The sequence below is a fragment of the Fundulus heteroclitus genome, chromosome 6, assembly GCF_011125445.2.
Source record: "Fundulus heteroclitus isolate FHET01 chromosome 6, MU-UCD_Fhet_4.1, whole genome shotgun sequence".
Lineage (NCBI taxonomy): Eukaryota > Metazoa > Chordata > Actinopteri > Cyprinodontiformes > Fundulidae > Fundulus > Fundulus heteroclitus.
The window spans coordinates 4,669,746-4,687,236 of NC_046366.1; the positions used below are offsets into that span (position 1 = coordinate 4,669,746).

Genomic DNA, 17,491 nt, shown 5'->3' on the forward strand with positions numbered 1-17,491 from the left:
CATTTAAGTGAGACAGAAAAGCAAAATAGATTAGATCTGTAAGAGGGCAAAAACTATTTTACAGTACTGTGCTTTGTGAAAGAGAGCATAACTTGTTTTTCTCCATCCATCCATCCATGGAAGGTGACTTTGGTTGGTTGTAAAATTAAAGTCAATGTCCCGATCCCTAGGTTTTTGCAGGCATATAGTCCAGTTGAGTTCTGATTTCTAACCTTGCATTTTTTGGGATCAAAAGCAATGAATTACATTTGTTTCTGAATTAAGAATGAGGATATTCTAACACATAAACTCATGGATAATTCAGATACATCGACTTAGTGACTGTAGTGGACAAACCTTGACAAAAATATGAAGTTTTATGTCAACGGCAGACAAGATATTGTGTCTATAAGATCAAGGAGGATCATATAGATTAAGAATAACAGTGGCCCGAGAATGGCGCCTTGAGGAACCCCATATCTGATTTTTGCTCAGTTTTATTATTACTTAATGACAAAGTGGTTCCTATCTGCTAAACAAACTGGAAAAGTCAAGATGACAATTTCAGCTTTTTACTAAATTGGTTCACAACATATAAGTTAAGTGGAGGCAGATGTGAATGTGTTTTAAGGCGATACCTCAAATATGCTGCTTTCTTGTGTGAGATCATGAACAAATCAGAAAGTCAACCTTCACAAGTTTGTTTCATCCTTGGATACAATTCCCAGGTGGCTGAAGGTACCATATTCATTAAACAGAACTCGGTTACACCAGTTCTATCAGGAGGAATGGGCAAAAATGACAGAAAACCCTTGTGAGAAGGATTCCTAAAAATATTTCACTCGAGTCACATGATTTAAAATCAAATATTAGAGAAATCTATGTAAACTCTTACATTTAAGAAAGTAAAAGTGAAAATGGTATTTTAAAAATTATCTAATTGTTCTGGTATTTGGCAATTCAAAATAATATTGGTAATCCTAACTGGTCTAAAACAGGAAAAATCTAATCTTATTTCATGTCAGACAATAACAAAGATTGTCTTTGTATATGCAAATATCTGGTTTCCATTATATGTATAAATGACTTTCAGACTATCAGACAGGAAACTGTACTGTGCTTTTGAGCTAACATTAACTACATAATACAGAAATCAACATATTAATCTTCAAGATCAGCCATTGAAGGAAGTTTGATCTCTTTCCTTAACTCTGTAGATTTTGACCCACATGTGTTACGTACTGCATTCCATTTCCTTTTCACTACCTGATAATTGGTCAAATGAATGACCATAAGTTTTCCCAGACTAGTGCCAATAGGCATCCTGTTTCCCTTCTGCAACCTCTGAGGATTCTGGGAAGGCAGTAGAAACGGGCGGGAAATGAACCATTGATGCTCATATCAAGTATCTTCACTTCAAATGGCTTAAGTCTAGGTGAAGTCATAAGATACTGATGTTAAAGTACAAGTCAATTTCTGAGTCCTTTGTAGTTTCATCCAATCTAAAATAAAATATTTGAATTGAGTCTGACTCAAGCCTCCTGAGTTGAGTCCACACTTCTGTTTAATAGCCACACTGTTAAACACTAACTACATGTACACAGCCGCCAGAAGTACCGCCTCTTTTTAGGGGTCACTATGGTTTCCATGAGGCTGAATGGCCGTGTTGGGCAACTGTCTGACGTGTGAGGTGTAGTGAGTGGCTTAGTGTTGAACTCAATGTGGTGTCAACAATGCACCTGCAGATGTGTCATGCTGCTTTCTCTCTAGCCTCTCCTGAAAAATGTCAATACTCTTTTATCTTAATTACCTGCTACCTCTCCTCCTCAGTGCTGTTCTGGAACCCGCTCCCAAACCTGGAAGAAACCCGCCGCTTTTCTTTGCGTCAACAAACCGTTTAAATTGTAGTTGTTTCCTGCACAAGCGTCTCACTTACAACTGGCACGACAAATACCAAATAATGTCGTCGCTCCACTCCTAAAACCTCTATGTGTGCCTTCTGTTACCGTTCTGTATAAACTAACTCCTTACAAGTCAAATAATTGCAATATATTGTTATCTGGATACGTTCAAATCTGATCATTCTAACATTTTTGCCTATATTGGTACGTGACAGGTTTTCCAAGTGCATGTATAAAAATAGTGTTCGGAATCTGTCCGCCGGAAAATAGAAATGAAAACAGGCAACCCAGCCAGATGAAACACATAGGTAGCTTAGATGTACGTGTTTGAATCAGAAAGCAGTTCTGAAGAAGAGGAATCAGCTTAACTTTGCCTTAATGACCTCCCATATTCCTTTTTGGTAGTTAGCGGCTACTGGCCTGCCAGCTTGGCAGACACAGCATTTTGTAAAGCGACAGAAAGAGATTTGTTTCATCTGTTGCAGCAGATGCAGTTGCCAGGGCCTTTTAGGAGATCCCTGCGAACTTCCCCATACAGCGTGTGCCAACTTCACCTCTAAGCTTGCACAAGAGCCCAAGGTTCATGTGAGGATGTGTAAAAACCTTTGCTCACTGAAATCTTCTTTCATTCGTTGTTGTTTTTGTTTTGTTGCAACTCACATGAAGCGCCGAATCAAGGCCAACAGGAAACGCTGCTCTCATGACATTCTTGTACGTTTTTTTAAAAAATGTTCTACTTTACTGGATTCTTTCGGCATGAGGCAAAGCTTCACCAACCGAGCGGCTTTCAGAAAACTCCAAGTATGTGTTGATGCAGATCAGAAGAGCTTGACTCTGTCACCTCTCTGGGACACCCTGACCTGTTCTAGAGTGGGAGGGCCCGGGCTACTTTCCGCTCTACTTTGAATGACAGGTTTTTCATGCAGAGACCTGTTCTATGCATTGTAAAAAAAAAAAACAAGAATCGGTCTTGGACTGATGGATTATGTCAGATAACAACTTTGAAGAGCTGGTGAGGATTAGTGAAGATCAAGAGGTGTTTGACAGCTGGTAAATTCTGCAAACATCATGGTATATTACAGCCCCCAGAGTGGGCCTCTCAGCCAATGAGAGCTTAGAGATGGATGGGCAGAGGGATGAATGGATGAATGGGTTATCATGTAATTCTGCAGTGTCAGTACCTGCCTTCAGGGACCCAAATGATAAATCCCAACTTTAATAGCAAGTCTGTGACATTATTGGCTATACAAACAGTTTTTTGCAGAAAAGGCGATGGATGGTGGTTTGTCCTGCTTGTTAAGACCAATCACAGATAAAGTACCTTTTCATGGGGGCATGACCATAAAGATTTTCTCCTGTGCTATGAATTGCAGCCGCTACCTGCTCTCATCAACCACTTTCCTTTAAATAAGATGGATACTTTTGTTGTGTGGTAATTGAGACCATCTTGGTGTTCTTCCATAGCTCTAATAAACTGTCTCACCCTGTACCGCTCTGAAGGCACGCTGAGCTTTATCTTTCATCAGCTGCCACATCTAATACTGAGCTACCCTCCTCAAATGTCTTCTTCTGCTTTTATATCTCTGGATTACCTGGGTAGTTTCCCCTACATGCCCACCCTTATTCACAGCCTAAAGAGACAACCCTGAGTTGATCTTCACCAGACATTACATTTTCATAAATATATTGTAGACACCATTTTAAAAGCCTTTTCTTCAGTCTTATTTGGTTGGCTACTTAATATGTTACTTAATACGTGAGTTTTGTTAAAATCTATATTAACTATCCATGCAATTGGGATAAACCAGTTGTTCTCCAATGTTTTCTCTTGCCCCCCCCCCCCCCCCCCTTTGAGGAAGGAAACATTTTCAGCTCCATCCCCATCCCAACCAAATAGGTAAAAAATGTAAGTTCATCCTTTTCTGTTTAATGCACTAAACATGTTGCTCTGAAGATTACCCAGAATCCCTTTTAAAATGTATAACATGAATATGGGTTAATTTATAACATATAACAATGGTTTCTAACAACTAGAATGTTTGAACACTGCCATACTTTTTAACCACATAATATTAAGAACAGTCTAAATGGCTTTTAGCCCGACTTGTACATACAGTCAAAACAAAGGATGAAACAAAAATGTTCACCGCCTACGGACACAGCACGTTCTCTCTCTGGAAAGATGGCACGTTACTTTTAAATAGCTATGAACCTCATGTGGCAAAATTAATATTGAACTATTACTGTTAAAGACAAACTTCAGTTACAATAAGTTTTGTACTTTTTAAGGAGTTTAAAAATAGATTTTGTTTCTTTTTCCCCCCTACAATTCAACCTCTGCACAACACACTTTAACTTACTGGGGAGAAATAAAAATAAAATCTAGCACCAGTTGCAGCATGATTCTGTGAGTCCTCGTTCCAATGCTTGGCCAAATCCTACAATCCACTTGTCCAAATATGTTAGAAGAACATGCAGGGTATCATAGCTGTACTACATTTTTCACACGGGTTAATGGTCTGTGCCCTGGTAAAGTTTCTCAAACCATTTTAAGAAATGCACGAGAATCCGCACTGACCACATGTCGATAAGCTGTTTTGATGCTGATACTCAGGTCTTCTGGGTCAAGTCTACGCTGCATAACCAGAACCAAACATGAATTATGTTTGGTTATGGTATGTTTGATTATGGGGTCAAACATGGCGGAGGCGGTGTGGTGGTCTGGGACCTTTTTCCTGCTTCAGTGCCTGGATGACTTGCTGTAATTAATGGAATCGTGAATTCAGCTCTCTATAAGAATGTCCCGTTTTCTGTGTTTAGGAAATATTAAACACAAAACAAGAGGAAAATAGACGAGTAAGTGTCTTTGAAACATATGTGAAGGGAATTGATACACTTTTCAAAAGTAAATGTTCAACTCCTGTACCACATAGCAGCTTTAAATTTAGCAACGTCTCTGCTCGCAAGAGCAACATTTGCACTGGGGTAAAAAACTGTTACAGGATTGAGTTGAGGCCTCTCGGCTTGCCATAGTTTCCCTGAGCTGTGAATGTGTCCACTGAAAAGCTGCTACATGCCGCTGCCGTGCAACGGTTTGTTTAAACTTACAGAAACTCAGCCCTGAAAAAAAAAAAAAAAAAAAAACACGGCGTGACTTCACATCCTGTTTTCCCCTCTTCCTACTGAAAGATCGGCGTGGACTGGGACGGTCCTGTCTCCACGCTCCGCGCGCCGTGACCGCACGCTGTCAGGTCCGCGGGGACTGTGGGAGCGCAGAGTTCTTCCCCAGCAGCGAGCGCAGCGCTCCAACCATGCAGCGCTCGCTTTGTTGACGCAGAAGAAAGGAGGCGTCGGTAAGTCGCCGCTGGTCTGTAGTTTCTGGGCTATACGCTGTTTTAACGCAGGGAAAAAGCACATCCTCACTTTGGCTGCAACTTGAAGCTTCGGTGGTTTTTCAGTCATCCTGGTACAAAGTCTGCGCAAATGTTCCTGTTTTTGTTTTTTTTTTTGGATTGTGCAAGAGCGTTTCTTAAGAGAGCGACAAACCTGACTGGAAATAAAAAGATGTAGCAATGACTAACTTTTTGTTTCTGTTTTGACCGCATTCTGCGCTGGACTCTACGTTTGTCCTCCTTTTGCCTGATTTATGAGCTCAAAACTAATAATATTTGCAGTAATCTTCTAATCTAAGCACGCAGAGGAGGGAGCCCTTTTAGCACAGCTGAACTCTGGTCTGCGTGAATGGGTTTATGTCAGCTCAGCATTCTTGCATTATTTTCTGTTTAGTTTCTGACAGACATGCTGTAGCCTCATTTTGTCAACAGAGGTCTCCCCCAGGGCCGGGTGCAGTGCACCATCCCCTCAGCGAGTGCAAGCCCTGGTGTTGAGGCTTTTCAGTTACTAACAGTTTATTATGACTCTTGGGAAATAGCCTAAAGGGTTTACTGGGACTTTAATCTTCCACCTTATCTGCAGAGACATGCTACAGAAATGTTGGGAAGAGAAATAGCTCACGGCCACACACACACTTTGTGTCATTTCTGTCAGTCTTCTGCGTATTTAATTGGAATTTTCTGTGGCAGACTAACCCGCAAAATAGGTCTATAACCGTAAGATGGATACACAGTTTTCAAAATTTGCAAGAAATAAAAATATGAAAACTGACTAGACTGACTGGCAGAACAGACCTCCTATATCGCTCAGCATGTTACAATCAACCTGCTGCTAATTTTCCTTCTGGATTTCCAACTTTCAGATGACGTTTCTTGTCAGTAATATTGTGCTTTTTAAGGAATTCATCTCTCTTCTTCCTGTTAGTAGTGATTCCGGTTCCCCAACGCGACACAGCAAATAGGTGAGAAAGTTGCCACAAGAGCTTGAGAAAAGTTCTGCAACATCTCCTTAAGGATGCTAAGGTACCAGAGCCTCCTCAGGAAGCAGTTTTATTGTATTCAAGACTAGTCTCATTCTCAAGTGCACATTTTCAAAGTCTTAGGCCACGTTCACACTGCAGGGCAATGCGACCCAAATCTGATGTTTTTGCCCATATGTGACCAGTATCTTTCATGGCAGTATGAATGGTCCAATTCCGATCTTTTCACCCCCACTGCCACTTCCATATGTGTTACTAATGCGGATATATATGGACATCACTGTCTGAACGTCTGAACATGTCACATTTTATGTCTTTCACGTCACTCTCCAGGCTCTCACTACACATCCACACACAGTAGCAGCAGTCAGCGCTCCATAATAGACCGTTGTTAATAGCTGTGCTGCTTTTTATTACCTTACTTCCTCTTGCTCTGATGTGGTCTAAATATTGTCGGCTCCTATTGCTCAACAGCTTTTCTAATAATTAACAAGGAGAGATGCCAGCTGGTACCCATTTTTTTCCCAAGTTTTTTAAAAAAAACAAAACTTTATTGAGAACTTCTAGAAACAATTACACTCATCAGTTCTTACGTAAACGATGCTCTGTTGTGTGACGTCTCCTTCTGTTATATGCTCGTGCGGGTCGCTTTGCGGTCTTGATTCATTCAGAGATATGATGGCGTTTTTTTTTTTCAGCAAAAAAGTTTTTTGCTGAAAATTGATTTCAGCAACAAATTGTAATTGAGCATCAAGACCTGCAGTGTGAACGTAGCCTTAGCCTTGTCTCTGTCATGGACGTGTTGGACTTAGGATATTTTTTTTCTCTGGACCAGAGGAGTAACCTGACCAGCCAGATTGATAATGTGTCAGGCAAGGCAAGATTTATAAAGCACTTTTCAGCAACAGGTGATTCAAAGGGCTGAACCTCTCTCCGTTCTGCACATTATTCATTTGGACCTTCCTCTAATCCGTTTGGGAAAGGAGGGACATTCAGCAGAACTCTCTGAGGTGATTGGATGAAGTGACACACAGTGCTCGCCTACCAAAGGTTGGTTTAGCCAATCGCAGTGTCAAATGAAAATGTAAGCAGCAGGTGCTATGAGAAACTACAAGTTACACTGGTCAAGGCACTTCCTCCCATTTCTCGCTCAAAGGTGAAATGGTGGATTCTGACAAATCAGCAAGCAGCAGCTACGCGTGTGTCCTCCTCTCCTGTTTTATTTTGTTCAGCTGTGGGGAAGGCAACTCTTTCTTTCGTCATGGCTGTATGTCCCGCTTTGAGCCGCTTTAAAGTTGTTAATGGACAGCAAGCAATGATGCACTGGTAATTTATGTCATTCACTTGTATTTTCTAAATAGATATCATTAAGGGTTTCCTTCTGGTAACTTAGTATACATCTACATTCTTAGAATGAAGTTGGATTTTAAAGTAAAACTAAAGCGAGTTACATTATTCTGTGTCTTTTAAAAAGATATGTCCAGCATAGTTGCCATGTCTGAGAGACCCTTTCTTTCATGCACCTGTTATCTGTGGCTCATAATGATTTTTCTGCTTCCCTCCCCTCATCTCTGTTGCTTATGTTGCTTGAGTCCATAAATGTAATCAGAAGGTTTCTTCCTGTTAAAGGGGAGTTTTCCTCTCCATTGTCGCTAAATGCATGACTGGTATGAGGGATTGCTGTAAAGTCATTGACATAATGCCAGCGACTGTCCACTGTGGCTACACGCTCAACCAGGAGTGAATGCTGCCTGTCAACGACTTGATGCAGTCTGCTGGGTTTCCTTAGACATTTTTTGACCAATTTAAGTCACATTCACATAATTTTTATAAAAAGGATACATTTGGAATGTACTTGATTTGGAATCTGTATGATTTGAGTGAAATGGCTATTTATATAGAGGTGGCATGTGCTGTGGATTGGCACATTACAAATAAACTGAAGGGGATTTATTTAAATGTAATCATTTTATGCTCTTGATAAAGGATTGTTTTTACAATCACCAGGGAGAGTTGAAGTTTATCATGATGATGAAACCTAACTCAATAATCTTATATTTTCAGTTGTCAGACTGAGAAAATGAAGACAAGAGAAGATGTAAAAATAATCAACCAGGGCCTGGAGGATGAGATGGTGAATATAACTTGCTGTTTTGTATCTTTACTTGTGGTTGAGATAATGTTTCAATGTTATTTTAAAGTAATAAATTATGACCATGTATTCTCAAAATCTTGCAAATGCCAGTAGAAGTGAAACAGTACAAGTTAAGGCTCTCACATACTAGGAAGCAGGGTCCGAAATTAACACTGGCCAGTCGCCAGTCCCGTTTGGCGAGGGAATTTCAGAGGGCTAGCTGCCACATGGCGTGTAATTGTTTGTACCAAATAAAATAAAAATAACATAAAAATAACAAAACCCATCTGGTCTGCGGATGATCCGTTCACAGCTCTGTCCACCCAGAGCCCAGTCTAGCCTTCTACGGAGCTGGTTCAGCTTCTTTCACATATTCAGAACCAGTCATGCCCGCTGGATCAGAAAACAGTTCTGCTAACCAGAGACAGTCTAAAACACCAATTAGTCTGTTTAGAAGTTTTATTCTTATTCATTCTGCATTTTTTTTAATTACGTGCGCTGTGTTTCTGTGCTTCACTGCTTCACTGCTCTTATTGCTGCCCCCCCCCCCACCGGCCCGCTCGGAGCCAGGTGCTTTTATCAGCGGCCAGCCTTCATAACGTGAATTACTACATTTAAGGTCTTTCCACTCGTACCAAAATGTCCCAATTAAAATCAATAGGAGAGTCGGTAGCTGTGTTTCATGCTCTTTGGTTTTTAACGACACAGAACCAGTGGTGCCTCGGTGGGCGTGGTTCCTTGTGCTTGAATTCAGGTGCGCAAAATTACGTTACATGTAATTTAGGTGCGCACTTTTAAGGGTCATTTTAAGGAACTAGTAACATCAGGGGCTTTAGCTCAGACCCATTTTTCCTTCTCTCCCCTCTAAAGGAGCCCTTTACAGTCTTTATTTATGCATTTTCCCCACTGTTTATCCAGCAGCTGGATCAGCGTAGAGACGCAGCGTGAACCCCTGCGTGCTTTAAGTGTTGCAGCTGAGGGGAAAATGTTGGACCCTACAGGCTTGATGAAACTCTGCCTCATTCACAAATGAGACCAACATGGATAGAATAATGATAACCTGTAGTGCTTTTTATTGCCTGGACGTGAATCTGATAGTTCATATTGTGTCTTTTATAATCAACTACAATATTTTCTAATCCAAGTCAGGAAACAAAGATTTCTCTTCCAGGGTCCAGTCAGTCAAGCCCCCAACCACGCCCCCGAAAATTAACATAATCTCACTCTTAATTTTTATAAAAATTGAGGTCTGGTCAGGATTAATATTTTGGCCGGTAAAAAATGTGCCTGGCCGGTTGATTTTTACATCTACTGGCTCATGGCTTTCAATAATCTGGTACAGTTGATTATTTCTACCAAAGCTTTTTAGAATGTCTTCATCATGACTTTAGATCCAGTCAAATTAATATCTTATCCGGCTGGCAATGTCCCAAATCCTTAAGGACATGAGACTGTGTGTATACACACACACACACACATATATATATATATATATATATCAGCATGACTTTTCCAGTCATGCTGACCACCCAAAGCGCTGTACACTATAGCCACATTCACCCAGTCGCTCTCACTAACGTGCACACATTTATACACCAAGACGCAGCTTGGTAGGCAACTTGGGGTTAAGTGCCTTGCCCAAGGGCACATCGACATGTGGCAAGGGGAAGCTGGAATCAAACCCACAACCTTCTGGTTGCCAGACAACTACTCAACCCATCAAACCACAGTGTAGAGAAGGATGGAGTGAGAAATTGTATCACAGGCCACACGCAGGTCCAGCAGAATGAAGAGGCTAGCTAACAGTACCTTGGCTTTTATAGGATATAAATGAAGCTGCAGCTAACTTAAACGGAAAATTCAGTATTTCTAACTAAATGGTAACCATTAATAATAACCTATTGGGTCTTTTGACTGAGCAAAGAATAATTACCTCTGTTTAAGAAGTAGAGGCTCAGTTATATTGAAGTTGCTTCGTAGGTCAACTTCAAACTTCCTGTCCGCCACGTTGGAGGACACCCAAAGGGCTGATAACTATACTAGAAAGTTTGATTTTTTTTTTTTTTTTTACCTATTTGCACTTATTGCTGTAGATTTGTTAAATAAAAATAATCCCATTTCTTGTTCTGGCAGTAAAAACTTCCAGGCTTAATATTTGATCGGTGATCCATGTCCAACAGGATGTAATCTGGGTTGTCTATTGCAAGACTTACCTGCAATTGCACTATCAACTTGTATATAAATATATCACCACAATTTTTCCCATTATTGATTGTTCATACAAAAACACAGCTGTGTTGGTCCGTTAGGTATGCTAACAGAAACATGTGGCTGTGCAGGAGGTCAGGGGTTTCCGGCCCTGTCTGTGGAAGATGATCCTGGTTGGTGTTGGTGCTGTTTGCTCCGGGGGTCTCCTCCTGCTGCTGCTCTACTGGCTTCCGCAGTGGAGCGTCAAGGGGACATGTACAAACACGTCCCTGAAGGATGCACACACCCTGCTGCTCAGGACTAAGGTAGAAATGGAATGACATTTCATAGTTTACTCACAACAATCTCTTGTATGTTTGTTTTAAAACTGGCAAAATAGGCAGAGTTGTCCACACCTGATTTGTGTTTATGCTGAACCTTCTAGACTTCCTTGATTTTATGCAGAAAATAACAGAAATGTAGAAATGTCTTTTTTTGGTCAACATCCAAGGATGAGTTCAGGCAGTGGTTTCGAGTCCGAGTCCACAGAATGTCGGCTCCAGGGAGGACCCCCTTTGATGATTTGGAGGTAAAACCCAAAACTCAGCTCCCAAACGGAGACTTTGATCATCAGGTCGGCTCTGTTCACGATGAACAGCTTCTCCACGCACAGCAGGTTCAGGTATGTTACATTGTAGGGTTTTTATTGAGATGAACTTTATTATCATGGATTATCATGTTTCAGGGACGTGGTTATCTTTAAGGTTTAACTTTGTTTTTAAATGTAAGGCTTTCAGCCTCTGATTAGATCAGTCTCTTTTCCTCCTCCTAGATCCAATACTTCACGCACCACAGCTTTAGATACTACTGGAATGATGCCATCCAGAACTTTGAATTATATCAGTAAGTGGTCCTCACTGCCATTTGTTTACCATTTTTGCTTTATATTTAGATATTAAATAACTAAAATAAACAAAATATCTACACATACACTGATAGCACATCTTGCCTCATACTTTTGCATACAGTTGAGCCCAAAATTAATCCTACTGCTTCCAGACTTGTTTCCTATTAGACGTTTGTTTGAGAAACAAAGCAGTTAGCACATTTGAAGTATTTCCATGTCTTTGAGAAAATGTAAAGGATACAAATTCCTTAATTTGCCTTGCAGGGATAGTGTGTAACTAATTTGGCCTTTAATTAGCAAAGATCACATATTGCTTATATAAATACGTGTTTTGGCGAAGTCTAATAACATCCCATCAAAAATGAAAGCGTTCTCATAACTTAGAATTAGTAGTTTATAAAGACATAAGGCCAGTGCGCCCACTGGGAGACGCCATGTTGCCTCACTATTTTTTATTTCAGTAGCAGAGAAGGGACAAATCTGTCAGCCTTACGCGCTTTCCCTATCTGTCTTCTATATGAAGACAGATAGGGAAAGCTGGACCACAGTTTGGTTCCGACTAGCATTTATGTTGAAAATAACCCCCTAGCAGTTTTTAGCATATAGCTGATTTGTGTGGAAGATCTTTAACCTTTTTAAAATATGGTAAAAAGAGATCTAAATGGGTAAGACAAATTTTGGGCTAAACTGGGCACTGTTTTGCGTAACACAATAGAATATCAAACTCTCTGCTCCTCTAGAGGCCTGGAGGATGTGAAGGTGAGCTGTGCCCACATCCACTCCGAACACAGCCGTGGGATTAGCAAATCACTGCAGGACTACAGGTGCATCTTGGGTTTTTGACATGTACTTCATTTTTCTAATGAAGTACATGTCAGTTCATGCAAATCTCCTGGTGACAAAGGAAAGAAAAACTGTTGAACATTCTTTCAGGAGGTTGTTTTTTGGGGAGAACGAGATCGCTGTGAGAGTCCCCTCCCTGTTCAAGCTTCTCATAAAGGAGGTGAGTGCTAAATCAGACCCGACAGCTCCTCTTTTTACCACACTAACATTCATTAACACTGCTTCACCCAACTTGTGACGGTTTTCTCTCTTTCATTTCCCATCAGGTTCTGAATCCCTTTTACATCTTCCAGCTCTTCAGTGTGGTTTTGTGGAGTGCTGAGGACTACTACTATTACGCTACAGCCATTGTTTTCATGTCGGTCATATCAATAGCTACCTCCTTGTATACCATTAGAAAGGTGAGTCATATGTGAGCTTTGGAAAATGACCTGAGGAGGCTGTGTTCAAATTCTGTATGGTACTGAAGAACTTTTACACTCCTAGATTTCCACTCTAAAAGAACATGAGGAACTAATCCTGTTGGGTGTTTTACACGTCTTTAGAATTTTGACAGTGCTGCGACATTTTTTCATTTCTGAATAAATGTCTAATTTCCTTTTCAGCAATATGTGATGCTCCATGACATGGTGGCCTCTCACAGTGTGGTCCGTGTGTCCGTGTGCAGAGGAAACAAAGGCATGTTTTAAACTCTCTCGCACATCCCTGCAGATTACCTTGCAGCTGAGTTCTCCACGCCCTTCATTTACTGTTGTGTTAATCTCAGATATTGAACAGGCCATGTCGACTGAGCTTGTGCCCGGTGATGTCATCTCCATCCCAGCCAATGGGATGATAATGCCCTGCGACGCCGTACTTTTCCAAGGAACCTGCGTCGTAAATGAGAGCATGCTGACGGGTGAGATTGTTTGCTCTGCTGAGATCCTTTTATACTTTTAGGAACATTTTGCTGGAGCCAGTTTTACAGCGCTGTTCTTCTGTCTCCCCTTCAAGAACCAGGGCCCAATCAGCTTATTGATTATTATTCCCCTGAACAGATTTAGGAGGAAGGAAGTGGAGGAAGTGAGCTCCAGTTTTTAGAAAAAAATTGTCTCAGTGATGATTCAAATGTGATTAAATCGAACCGGAAGTTTATCAGCCCCTATCAAGCCTAACCAAGCTATGTAAAGTGCTGCAGACAGTTTTTGACATCTTGGTTTGTTCCCGGCCTGTGGGAACATTCTGGGAATGTTTCACTAGCCATGGCGTCCTGAATGCTACAGTGGTAGATGAATCCGAAAACTGTTAAGAAACAAAACAACTGGACTTTAGTTCTTATAGTTGAAAACGTTTTGTAATTGATAGGACCTTCTCAAGTGTAAGCTGGTGAGGCTAACAACGGTACAAACGACGGCATATTGTTAGGGGGCCCGAAAATGCATGTGAATTTAGACATGCATTACTTGCAAGTTTTAAACTGATGCTAATGACTATTTGTACCCCTTAATCAACTCTGGAAGTTGTGTTTGTGTTATCAAAAAGAAAATAGAGAAAACATTACGTCTTGTGTCTGCTTGTCATGTTTAATCTATATGCATTCTGAGCCGGTGTCTCACCAAAATCTCATGGTAACCCATAATGACAATAAGATTCTTGATTCTAGTTGATGTCCAGTTGTTTATTTAACCTTTTGTGCATTTGTCATGTCCTGGATGACTAAGAATTATCCCCAGCATACAGTGTTAATAAAAAAAAAAAAACATTTCTCCCTATAGAGTCGATTCCAAATTGGGGTTTCACTGGAAATCTCTCCATATGAACTCTGTCCGTAGGTGAAAGCGTTCCAGTGACCAAAACCAGTCTGCCCTGTTCTGGTGACGAGGCAGCTGGGAGATACAACATGGAGGAACACAAGAGACATACGCTTTTCTGTGGTACCCATGTTATCCAGACCCGCTTCTACAGCGGTGAGCTGGTGAAGGCAGTCGTGATCCGGACAGGTGAGGCACAGAGCCGCACATCTGGACACGTCCAGCCTCTAAGCATGAACACAAGCACATCTGACTGGGCACATGATGTTCCCCAAGGCTTTAGCACAGAGAAAGGCCAGCTCGTACGCTCCATCCTCTACCCTAAACCCACAGACTTTAAGCTGTACCGTGATGCGTACCTGTTCCTGCTGTGTCTGGTTGCTGTGGCGGGGATCGGCTTCATCTACACCATTGTCCTCAGCATCATGAACAAGGTTTCCCTGCTCCTTTTCTACAGACTTGTACAGTTTCCGTCACTTTTTTTCAGGACCCCTGGTAAAGATGTGAAAAAGCCTTAGAAATAAAACATAATTTTATTGATGCCACATTACCTGAAACAAAAAGCTTAAAAATCTACGTTTAATTTTGTTACATTTATTCAGTGGGAACAACAAAATTTCCATGTTGGGAAATAATTGTTATCCATCAAAAACACCAGTGTCACAAATATTATTAACCCAGGCTGTAACTATGATGATCCGATTAGCTGTGTTGTTGTAAAATGTTGAAATGATTACACAGCTTCCTGTTAGCTTTAAGAGAGTCTTCTCCATTCTTTTTCATCGAGACTCATCTTATCTGAAGGAACATCAAACCTGTGAAAACCAGGGCTGCATGATGGTGGATAACAGGAGACATGAGATTACAGAAGACAGGAGATAACAGGAGACATGCGAGGAAGTTGGTGTAGAAATTGTTTGTGGACTGGTTAGTGTCCATTTTATTGGGTTTCAATGACAATAATGTTTATAACAAGATGTTCATCCACCATTTACGTTACTGTCCTGGCTCTCAGTACACATCCACACAGACTACTCTAAGCAGGAGCAGTCATAGCTCCACAAAAACCCCCCCCCAAAAAAAACATTGTTAATAGCTGTGCTGTTTACTTCTTACATTTCTTCTTCTTGTTAAAATGCGGATGGCTCCCGTTGTCGGCTCCTATTGCTGTATCTGCGTTTTAATTTTTCTGTAAACAGTGTGCCGCTGTGTGATCCTAATCCCATAAATTGATCCCTTTATGAGCTTTCTGGGTTTGTCACTGGCGCCGTATGAGGTGGAAGGAGACTGGACTCAGAGCTGGCCTTTTGGGTCGCTGCATAGCACAGCTGGACCTTTTGTTTTTTCCAACGCTTCCGTACAAAACACCGGGCGGCTTACTGCCTGCCTACCCTATGGCAATCCTCCAGGGACATTTAACCATCTATATAAAATAGGAAAAACATTCTACACAGCAACGATGAAACCGATTTGTATTCATGCTTTTCAATTCAAATATAGTGCACATGAAATATACATTATTGTTATTACAACAATGTCACCCAAAAAGTCATGAATTATTGCACGTTTGTTAAAAAGTAATGACAGAGGTGAAAAAGGGACCTCCAGAAACGCTCAGCACTGTGTTCCAGGCTTCCAGCAGTGTTGGCAGGTCCACGTATTATCAGCAACTTTGGGCTTGTTCACCTATACTGTTTTACAAGCTAGAGGTTATAGAGCTGGTTGCTTGCTTCTCTCGCAGTAACTGGCAACAATGAAGTGGCTTCCCGACTCACACCGTTTTTTCTGAATGCAGCGGACCTGGACACAGAGGAATACAATATTCTTCTGAAATGGTTCGCCTGCCGTATAAAAGTTAAAGTTTAAACGTCATTTATCCTGAACTAAAACAGTTATCTGTTTTCGTTTTTTGATAAACAAACAAAATCCAAAATAACAGCCATCCACTCTAACTTAGGCTCTATCCTGAATACCCTTAGTAATAGTTTCTAGCTCCTGGTCCTTGAGCTTTCATTGGGTCACCAGTAAGAACTCTATTGTAGGAAGGAAAGGAAATACGGACAGCCTATAATGGCGAGGTCATTACGTGACGGAAACGCACATGGATGATCCGAGTCAAATCCGGACCTACAGTCTTCCAAAAATGAACTACAGAGTGCACACTCTCTTCTCTCTGGATATTTTCATTGATTTCTGTGAGGGGACTGTCCTGATATGTCATGTCACGAAAAGAATTGTGGGATACCTTAAGGGTTGTTAGCGCCGGTAAGGGAGGTCACAGGGTTCCCAGCCAAAACTAGCCGCGGGACGGAGCATACAGGGTCCTTTTCCCACCTCCTTCCTTACTAGCTGTGCTATACGAACAGCACTTATCATGGCGACTGCTGACGGACTTCCACTTTAGCTAAAGAGTCCTTGCTCTATAAGGGTATTCAGATTGAGCCTTAGTTCTTATGGCTTTTGGAAGAGAAACAAGCCCCCAGCATCACAGATCCTTCACCATACTAAGCAGACTGGATGAAGCGCTTTTCAACATTTTCACCCTTTATTTCACTAGCTGGAGTAATTGGTACTGAAGGGCGCAATCTTGGTTTCATCCAACAAAGGCACACAATGATAGTAAAAAGTCCCGGTAAAGTTTAGTGCATGTTTATCTTTGTGCTAGTAGGACAGGACAGGCTTTTTTCTCCCATCACCAGTAAACAGTACCACCCCTGTCTGCAGTTCTCTGAACAGTGAGCTTTGGACATTGTTTTACTTACCTTCCATCCTGCTCCCTGTACGTGATGGCAACATATCAGTCTTCATTTCCCTGGGAAAAATGAGGCCATGGATTATGTATCAAAAGATCCTATAAACTGATCAACTTAAAAAAGATGAAAAAGAAACAAATAATGCTTTAGTTACACCAAGGGTTGTGTGTATCCCTGTCTCTGGTGTTTTTTGTGGAAACAATCATTTCTCTAAATAGATGTTTCCTCCACTAAATACCTTTACTCAAACAGAAGTTGTACGTTATTAAGTTTCAGTGTGAGATTATGAGGCTGCATTATTCCATTTTGAGGCGTCTTCCAGGTCTTAACCAGGGTTTAGTGGTGTTCAGTTCTCCATTTTCAATGATAGTTTCTTGAACATGCGCAGGTTCCAGCTAAAACCATCATCATTGAGTCTCTGGACATCATCACCATCACCGTTCCGCCGGCCTTACCCGCAGCCATGACAGCTGGCATCGTGTACGCCCAGCGGCGTCTGAAGCGCGTCGGCATCTTTTGCATCAGTCCGCAGAGGATCAACATGTGTGGCCAGCTTAACCTGGTCTGCTTTGACAAGGTAATCCACACTAACTGTGCAGGTTTACATTTCACTGCTGAGTTCTAG

At 41.3% G+C, this 17,491-nt stretch overlaps 1 protein-coding gene across 6 annotated transcripts in view; it reads left to right on the top strand.

Moving 5' to 3' along the window:
- The first annotated feature begins 5,042 nt into the window (after window positions 1–5,042).
- Window positions 5,043–17,491, top strand: part of LOC105925264 (probable cation-transporting ATPase 13A3) — a 29,535-nt gene continuing 17,086 nt past the window's right edge. For 4 of the 6 annotated variants that reach the window (XR_004931189.1, XR_002428064.2, XM_012861013.3 and 1 more), the window contains exons 1-13: window positions 5,043–5,233; window positions 8,317–8,386; window positions 10,726–10,899; window positions 11,085–11,255; window positions 11,406–11,476; window positions 12,221–12,304; window positions 12,414–12,483; window positions 12,590–12,724; window positions 12,929–13,001; window positions 13,090–13,221; window positions 14,135–14,302; window positions 14,390–14,547; window positions 17,255–17,443. Coding sequence is in view for 4 of the 6 variants with exons in the window: in XM_012861013.3 (XP_012716467.2) it covers window positions 8,333–8,386; window positions 10,726–10,899; window positions 11,085–11,255; window positions 11,406–11,476; window positions 12,221–12,304; window positions 12,414–12,483; window positions 12,590–12,724; window positions 12,929–13,001; window positions 13,090–13,221; window positions 14,135–14,302; window positions 14,390–14,547; window positions 17,255–17,443 (1,479 nt within the window). In the remaining 2 variants the exon portion in view is untranslated. Of the gene's footprint in view, window positions 5,234–6,197; window positions 6,235–8,316; window positions 8,387–10,725; window positions 10,900–11,056; window positions 11,256–11,405; window positions 11,477–12,220; window positions 12,305–12,413; window positions 12,484–12,589; window positions 12,725–12,928; window positions 13,002–13,089; window positions 13,222–14,134; window positions 14,303–14,389; window positions 14,548–17,254; window positions 17,444–17,491 lie in introns of those variants that run through there. The other 2 variants (XM_021315622.2, XM_021315624.2) reach the window with 2 other exon arrangements.